The sequence below is a fragment of the Monopterus albus genome, unplaced genomic scaffold, assembly GCF_001952655.1.
Source record: "Monopterus albus unplaced genomic scaffold, M_albus_1.0 scaffold58.1, whole genome shotgun sequence".
Taxonomy (NCBI): domain Eukaryota; kingdom Metazoa; phylum Chordata; class Actinopteri; order Synbranchiformes; family Synbranchidae; genus Monopterus; species Monopterus albus.
In genome coordinates this window covers 1,855,274-1,864,335 of record NW_018127938.1, presented here as the reverse complement: position 1 = coordinate 1,864,335, position 9,062 = coordinate 1,855,274, and the positions used below count along the sequence as shown (strand labels likewise).

The 9,062-nt window shown below is 40.3% G+C and overlaps 1 protein-coding gene across 1 annotated transcript; it reads right to left on the bottom strand.

Moving 5' to 3' along the window:
* Positions 1 to 3,186: 3,186 nt before the first annotated feature.
* ttc22 (tetratricopeptide repeat domain 22) lies at positions 3,187 to 6,574 on the bottom strand. Its single transcript, XM_020602701.1, has 8 exons — positions 6,312 to 6,574; positions 5,597 to 5,897; positions 5,130 to 5,185; positions 4,923 to 5,038; positions 4,472 to 4,590; positions 4,080 to 4,241; positions 3,774 to 3,926; positions 3,187 to 3,690 (listed from the first exon to the last, which is right to left on the bottom strand). The coding sequence occupies exons 1-8, from the start codon at positions 6,572 to 6,574 to the stop codon at positions 3,199 to 3,201; spliced, it is 1,662 nt and encodes a 553-aa protein (XP_020458357.1). The 3' UTR covers positions 3,187 to 3,198.
* Between the last annotated feature and the right edge of the window lie 2,488 nt (positions 6,575 to 9,062).

Here is a 9,062-nt window from a genome sequence, read left to right as displayed (position 1 = left end):
TTGCATTTTATTTTATATGTATTCATGGACTACAGATGAAAATGAGCCTTTCTGGCCAACTGTGTCATATTTACAGAATGTTAGGATTCAGGCTCAGGAAGGACCCAAAATGCAGACCAGGACAAGAGCCTTCGTGTTAAAGCAGTTTAATATAACTAAAGGGACAAGGAGCAAAAGAGGCAACCAGATGCTCGACCTGATGGTAAGATACAAACAGGCCTAAGAAAAACAAAAAAAACATAGATCGGTCAGGGAGCGATACAAAAGGAACAAGGGAATTAGTGATTTTGGTCAGCCAATGACAATTTTCCACCTCAGTGCAAAATAAAGGTTAGCTCTGTTCTAAGGTCCAAAGGGGGATGACATTCTCTAGGGTTGCCTTGTGAAAGTCATCAGACGAGAGACCTATCAATTGGCTGAGTATCTTCTACTCAAACCTTTGTTTCTTTTTTTGAACATTACAATAGAAGTCTGCCACAGTCCCCTGCTGTATTTTGTTGTCTTCTCACCATTTTTGTGTGGCAAGCAGTAATTGGGGGTCACTTCAACCATGACACCGAGAAACTGACTGCTGACACTATTTAGCAAATATCTGGCCAGAACGAGGAGAAAAAGACAAAAACTTTAACAGTGGCAATGCAGTTGTTAGGTTTTTCTAATATGATCGTCCAGTTTCTTTGCCTATGTCTGTTAAAGTGTAACACAAAGCCATTTATTGATTGTTTCTGTGACATGCATCCATCTGAACGGGACTTTTAATTTCAGCAAAAATACAAGTGGGCTGCCTGTCTTATTATACCGATAAATCCATACGGCAGCCCGACATTATATATCAGCAATTCAAATAAGCCACAATTTAAGTCTTGATCAAAGGCTTGATTTTTCAATACCCAGAAATATGTGACACTTTTGCATTTTTAATACCCAAGTTGATGTGGTTGAAAAATACTGAAATTCATGCCAGTTGATTTTCTGACAGTCAAATCTGAGTCAACTGACAAAATTCTTAGTCAGGTCCACATGGTCACACCACAGATTGAGCTCAGCTAAATCAAATTACAAGACCAAGGCCAGTGAGAAGCTATAAAGCTCAGCATGAAGTCACAACCTCCTACTAGCTCACAAAGCCAACAGGATAGGGGTTTCCGGCTGCCTACATCCCACGAGCAGGTGGCACGTTGACAATGGCAGTGGAGTTTTGACCGCGTTGTTTTAACTCCCGATGCATCTGACACCAGGAGCACCACTCACAGAAACAGGACACACAGATGTCCTTACAGAGAGAACCCTACAGGGAAACAATGCAAATTAGGAATTTTTTTTTTTATTAATATGAATCTTCAGGCATTGTTTAATGTCTCATGTTAATCAGTAAGTCTAATTATATTTAGCAGCTTGTAACAGTGGTTCATGGTTTATCTATGACAACTTTGAAGGAAACTGTCAGGCATGTGTTATACCTTGATATTATATCTGTGTCGAATGGCAACACGCATAGCTAAGCCTGCAGGAGGCACACACAGAGGTATCCCACAGGATGCTGTTATGGCAGGGCTAAATATGTCGCATAATGGGAGACAACGGTTTTCTCCAAAATTGCCTGAAACTGTGCAGGCAAGGCAAGGGCAGCACCAGAACCCAGGAAGCAAGACACCAAACCATAACACCCTGCAGAAAAGCAATGGACAAATTATGCTGTTTTTACTAATATTGCAATTCCTCAGTCATTGTTTATAATGTCTCACGTTAATCAATAAGTCTAATTGGTTTTAGCAGCATACCGTTTTTTTAGTGCCAGCTTTAAAGGAATGGTGCAATAAATAGAAGTGTGATATTTTAATCAGGATAATCTGGTGTTCAACAACGATTTCTCTGTAAAAACATGAAAAATTATGGCGCAGGTAGAAATATAACATAGTTCCAAAGCCATTGTCGTGTTCATTTTGGCATGAAATCTCATTAGTGTTCCTGTCTGCTCAGACCATCAGTTGTAAATGCAAGGCAGCATTTTAGCTTTAGTTGGTGCATGCATAAATACAGAAACACTTAAATCTTGTCAAAATATCTATATAAGTGTGAACATACTGTAAATATTAATGTTCTGTCTGATGAGTGAATTACCTACAGCAGCTTTTATAAAATTTTAATGTTGATATTTGGGTTACTGTGTATTCTTAACTAATCTTCCAAATTCAACAACCTTTTGCACGATTTGTAATTTCTGTCTAGAATGATATGTAGTCATGTTTTCCCATCTGATGCTTTCTTCAGGAGAATTTAATTTGTCTGTGATTTTCAAAACCTTTACAAATCACTGCCACAAAATATTATCTGAACAAACTGAATACAATGTCAAAGTTTCAGTGTGCATGTGTACTCATACCTGCTCTTTTACGTGATGACTCTTATCTTGTTAAATTTTTTTCATTTAACCTTTACTTATCCAGGGAGCTTGTGAGCAAGAAATATCATTCTTTCAAGAGAAACTGCCTTATTTGGTGTTTTGATTATAGTGTGGAAAGTACTGTCTAACACACTGCTCCATCTGGTGTTCATTTGGACTGAGAGCAAAAGCCAAAGCTTAAAAAGATTTTCATTTACCTGGACACCTGTCTGTAGATTAAGACCACACATTATTTAATGAGTGACTCAAAGTTTTGACTTTTATTCACAGCCACTTTATATTTTTTTACATACAGGTTTGTAACCGAATCACATTTTGCACCAAAAACAGGAACCTCATAAAACCTAGCAACATAAAGTATACTGCCATTGGCTGGGCTCTGGTGGTAGAGCATTAAACTGTCCTACTCAGGCAGAGGTAGGTAGTGTAACATGACTCAGATATTACTGGGCCATTTCAGTGTGAATACATCCAGCCAATCTCTCCTCAACAAACACTGAAACCATCTTATGTTAAAGTTAAAACTTTAATCATGAAGAAAGCTTAAAAACCTAATCCTATACTGTAACACTGTAACTGAACATGTTCATTCCTGGTAAGAAAAAAACAAAAACAAAAAAAAAAAACTTTACCTTCTTCTTCTACTTAAAAAAAAGTTATTGACAGAGAAGTCATACCCAGTTTGACTGAAGATGGCTTAAGTACAGTGCACCCCTGCTGTTCATTTTTATATGTGAAATACTGGCAAGAAGTTAATGAATTACTGCATGGCCGGTCTGGTTTGGTCTGTGTATCTACTCATGTGATGAAGAAATGGAGAAAGATCTTGCACTCAGTTTCCTCTCAGCCAGCTGTTTAGGCACCACTGTTTCCAGTAGTCTCCTCACTAAATCCAGTCGGCCTGTGCTGATCAGAGCCTTGGATAACTCTGTAACCTCTGCTGTGTGAGTCCTGTAAAGACACCTCAGCTCTTCCTTCACAGTGTCCTCAGGGTACCTCTTCTCTGCCTTTTGCACCCATGTCTCAAGCTGAGTGATGGCGGGGGTGGGGTCAGGGCCATTCTGCATGAACAGAGCCAGGAGGGCCTGTAGGAGGCAGCGCAGAGCTGTGGTGTCTGTGCTTCCTGGCCTTTCTAATTCTATTCCTCTGAGCACGTGGAGGTCTGGCAAGCTGTCACCCAGCTTAAACTGCAGGGCATGAGATAAACTCACCAATGCACTGTTCACTGCACCCTCATCTACCAAAAGGCTCTGCTGGAGTGCATCTACCCCCATGTAGTAGCACACCTAAAGGGGAACACATAAATATGAATGGCTGCTGCTGTTGAAAAACCATCTCTATTGCTCATTAGTAGTTTTTTTGTCTTTACCTGTGCCATCTCCAGGTGAGTCCTCAGACATGGACGTACAGTGAGCACCGTGTCTAAGTCCTTTCTGGCCTCAGTTAGGCTTTGTCGGTCTGGAAGGCCACCTTGGCCATGTTTTGCCTTCTCCAGGTCCCTCATGTAGAGCATCACATTGATCTAAAAAAATATATATACACACATATTTGTAATAGACAGTGTTAACATTTAATCAAACTTTAGATTTAAAGAATTCTTCTAGTATTGGTGATTCACATTGTAATTGTTTGAGTTTTTCAAGCTTGGTTTTGTCACTGACTTCAATTGCACTACCTTGGCTCGAGTGCAGTAGGCCTGCCAGTTCAGCTCTGGATCTGGCAGCACATTGAGGGCCATGTTGCAGATCCCTGTGGCCATCTCATGCTTGCCCAGCAGAAAGAAGACCTTGGCCAGAAGGTTCAGGATGAATGCATCATCACTGGCCAAGTTTATGGCCTGAAGGCACAGACACATATGTTACTGTGGAGCACAAGTCTGTAATTTTAAGTATTTCCATTTGAAAGAGTTGTCAAGGGAGGACACAGTGCAATGTTCACTGAAAGGTATCAACAAGAAGAATATGTTTTTTGATTGAGTGACGTCTGGAGCAGGTCTAGATAAAATAGTCCTCATTTTTCTCTCCTAGCTTGTCTGACACTTGATGAAAGATGCTTGGGGTAACTTACTGTTGCATAGCAGGATAGAGGCTCTGAGGCCGAGAAGCCGCAGTCATGTACAGACATGGGCACAGTGGTGAACTCTTCCTTTCTTTCCAAGAGAATGCCAACATAACACCAGGTGAGAGCTGAAGACAGATATCAGAATGATCATTTTCAATGGAAATTTTAATCTGAAGTTCAGGAGCAAAACCGCACCTCAGTCACTACCCTTCTTCCTTGTTTCATATTCATACCACCTGTTTCCATTACTCATCCATTTCCTCTTTTTGTAAGCCATTGCGGTGACTTTTATACTCTTTTAATCGAAGACTGTTACATTTTGCTGTACTATAGCATTACTTAAGCACTGGATCTGAATACTTCTTTTACCTCTGTCTACGTCAAATATCACCAGATGTGTTGTGATACATATTCTACCTCTAAATGTATTCATACAGAAACCATATGCCATGTTCACCTTTGTATTGTTTTTTCTCAGATTCAAGTGTTTCTTTGAGAAGTTTCAGTCCCTTATTGTAGTGAGAGAGTCTGAAGTATTCTGAGTCCTCTTTGGTCTTTACTATGTCGTCCAGTCTGCACAGAGAGGACATCTTGGTAAACATAAAACATTAAAGACTGTAATGTGGAGGTGATTTGTCAAAATCTTTTGATGTCAGTTTTGTACCTTATGTAAATGGTTGCCATTTTAAAATACCAGCTTCGTTTCTCCTCCATTGGTATCTGAAAAACATGATGATTTTAGTGACAAAGATTAACATCACATTTACAGTACTGTGCAGAAATAGTGGGGATTTGCTTTTACCCTCAGATGAAGACAAAATGGCACCTTTGGGATATAAGCAAATTAACTTGATTTGCAAGTTACTGCAAGTTTCATATTGAAGATCGATTTTATACATCCTCTGATGTCAGTAAATGTTTAACAGGAAAATGAGTCATAGAAGAGCAATGAGTACAGTCATATCAAATTATTAGTAATACTGCATGGTTGAAATACCAACAAATAAAATGCTGGAATGTTCACAGCCACAAAAAGATGCTTGTGGTCTCTTCACAGAACATCTGTTTTGCTTCTAAATGGTTTACCAGAGCTTTATTCTAAGCATTACAATATGTGTGTTTACATCTCACCAGCTGTCCCCCATAGCCCAAAGCTTTGTTGTACAATGTCAATGCTGCCATTAGCCTCTCTCTCAGGTCGTCCTCACTGTGCAGTTCCACGTCGTATGGATAGACGTAGGCCTGCTCAGCCAGGCAGCGTGCAGCCAGTAGCCTGGACTCTTCCTGAGAGGCCTCTCCAGCATCTACACCCATCAGCTGGGACACTTTCTCCACACACTCCCCTGCATCCAGCTCTCTCCCCAACTTGTCATAAACGTAGCCCAGGTTGGCCCAGGCATTGAGGTTCCCAGGGTTTTCTTTACAAATACTCCTGAAAGGCCAAAAGACACAGACATAAAGGGGTTAGAAAAGGTTTGTGCCCAGGTTGACATTTTTTGGTTTTAGTGAAATGTCCTGGCAGCCACTTGACGGACTGCCATGAAATCTGGCACACATGTTCATCTATTGTCATCCTCAGCTATTTAGCAAATCTTATCATGCTAACATGGCTAATTAAGATGGTAAACATAGTAAATCCTACATCTGCTTAAGCATTAGCATGCTAGCTTTGTGATAAGGTGATGTTAGCATTTAGCTCAAAGCACAAATCACATACAGCCTCACAAGGCTGAGAATGCGTCTGCAGACCAGGGGTTTTCACCCAGTGGCCCCCGGACCCCTGATGGTCCGTGAAGGCATGGCAGGTGGTCCCTGACCATGTATTCAGATGTTAGTGTATCATCACCTAAATATTTCCTCTGCTGTGTCCAGCTGTTCAAGGTGAGAAGCCAGCACACCCTGAAGATTTCGGACAGCGTACTGTAGATATCCAACTTCAGCCTCTAGCTCACCTTGTAGGCTCTCCTGTCTAAGATAAATGTCCCTGTGCCGCAGCTGCACAGGCACAGTAAGATCACAGTTGAAATTGAGATCCAGGTGAAAGTGACCTGGGATGTAGTCCATGTCCTCAATGAGAGACTCGATGTCCTGAGTGCTGTCTTCCTCCATGGCCTCCTTGTCCTCAGTGACCTGTGATTAAAATAAAAGTGACAATAAACCAAATAACAATTTTGGCTTTATATAGTTTGACTAGAAATCCTTCCTACCTCTTCCTCCTCAACCTACAGTGAAATCACTGTGACACGCACTTTGTAATCCAGTTGCAGACAGGTCCAACGGGTTCAGCTGGGGAGTGACTAGGGAGTGGAATAGAATGTAAAGGGGAGAACATGTAGCTACTGATAAATGTTTTTACCATATTTTTTAACACTTACTTTGAATCTTATTTATAACATCCTCAGCGTGTTCAAATAAAACCTAAAAATCCTAATCTTCATCTATTTGCATTGTTTAAAAGGAGACTGTGACTCCTGTGAATTGCCTTGTCTTTGCTTTCCTCTCTTTCTCTCTGACATATTTAACTGACATTCCTTAAAGTCCATTCTGACAGGACAGTTTTATTTATGTCTTAGGTTGTGTAAAGAAAAAAAATTAGCCTTGTTGTGAGGAATGTTTCTGCTGTTTTAGCTCCCTTTGCCCCTTCCTGTGTTAACTGCAGCCAACACAAGAATGTGAATCATCAGGCTCAGTGTGACTAGGAAAACCTGAAGGAAACTCAGTCAGATCTTCTTTATTTTTCATGTTAGTACTTTAAATTACCTTTCATTGTAACATAAATACAACAAAATTTAGATATAAATTAATTTAATTTCTAGAGAAAAATATTTGCAGTACCGTAGCAAACACCTAGAGTAGCTAGGTGTTTGCTACGGTACTAGTAGTTGCGGTACTATCTTAGTTCACCAGATCCATACATGATAAACACATTTTTTCTGAATGCTTTTACATATAAACTGAAACTCCTCCACCACGAGGGTAAATTTATTGTGATAAGCAGACAGTGCAGCACAGGAACAAGGCGCTGAGTGCTGTAAGCCCTGAGAGAAGAGTTGATGACTGTCAGCAGACAGGATGTTTAATATTATTATTACAACGTGTATAACTGTAGCTTTAGCCATAATATGTTCTCATGTTTAAGTCACGACATGTTACTAGAGGTCGTGAGAATGTTTTTAGCTACACACCACTTAATCAACAGACACACACACACATTGATTTGCTTCATGTTTTGACTACTGCTATGGCCAGCTGCAAAGCTGGTAACAGAGACGTCTCGGTTGACGTTTCTGTGTAGTATGGGGCTAGCCCAACCGAGGGGATATAATGTATAGGCCTGGTGGGTTCAGGGTCTTTCATCTTACATCTGCCTGCGAGCAGTTTGGAGGTGCAAGATACCTGAGCGTGTAATGTTAATTTTACCTGTGATCCTTTGAATAAATCAGCACTGTTTTGAAGTTACTTGGACTGCCTCGTCTCTCAGAGTTAGCAATGGTAAGAAGAACCAAAAAGTCCTTCATTCTGAACCAAGTATAATCTCTCTAAAAAGACAAAGAAAACTCACAAAGCCTCAGCACATGAGGGACCTTGGGAGAGACAGTTCAAAGAGAGATCTGTCTGCCCTGCTCTCACAGCTGGGGTGCAATTATAGTCGTAGGTGGCAACAAGGAAATTACAAAAGCTCTATAGACTCACTAGTATTATTGTAAGAGCAGTTCAGTTATACCAATACCAATAAAATAAGTTCAAAGAGGTAAAACCCAGGAGGAAATATAGAGTCTAATAGCAGCCCTGAAGCATCAGTTGGCAGGATGATGGCTGGACTACTGAAATAAGGATTTTCTGAGCAGTTAAGTGCTATCTTAAATTCCACTTGCAAATTTTAAGCAGAATTTGAGTATGTGGTGTGCTGACACAATAAAGTACACAACATGGTAGTGTGCCTATTTAAAATCTCTATGTTTGAGCCCTGTTGATAGAGACTACTGTCAAATTAAGGCCACAAAGGAAATGAAGGATCTACTTAACTAAAACTAACAGTGGATGGGGGTGAAACAGCTCCAGGGACACTCCATGAAACAAAAACATCAATAGTACATTTTTGGAAAAACATTTTTACTGCCTCTTTGTTACTGTAAGTGTAATAACGATGGCTTGGCAGTACAAGTACTGTATCCATATTGAATCCAGTATGTATTACATAATGTGCATTTAGTACAGTAGATCTGTCTCGAGTGGGAAGCCTTTTTTATTTGTACCATGTGGGTGTGCTGAAAATGTTCTCCCCTCGACAACCGTTGCCATGGTGGTCATCATGGATACCAGGCTGATTGCATGGTAGCATAATGATTACAGATGCCTGCTGTACACCCTGCAAGTCAAATACAGAATTTCATAAAGATGTCAGTTTAAGTGACAGAGTTTTCATTCCAGCAGCCAAAAGACAAAACAAAGGTATTATGGTATAAAGTGGGATTATAATATGTGTCCCACATACTGAGGTTGTTTGGCTTTTAAACTAACCCCTTGTTAACCTGTTTACTTGTTTTGGTGTATCTTAATTGCAGGCACAGACACCACCACAAAAGTGCATGAGCGG

Coding starts and splice junctions, on each gene's coding strand:
- ttc22 (XM_020602701.1), bottom strand. CDS start 6,574: ATGGAGGAAGACAGCACTCAGGACATCGAGTCTCTCATTGAGGACATG. Junction 4,242..4,471: donor CTCTATCCTGCTATGCAACA/GTAAGTTACCCC, acceptor CTGTGCCTTCAG/GCCATAAACTTGGCCAGTGA. Junction 3,691..3,773: donor CTCACCTGGAGATGGCACAG/GTAAAGACAAAA, acceptor GTTCCCCTTTAG/GTGTGCTACTACATGGGGGT.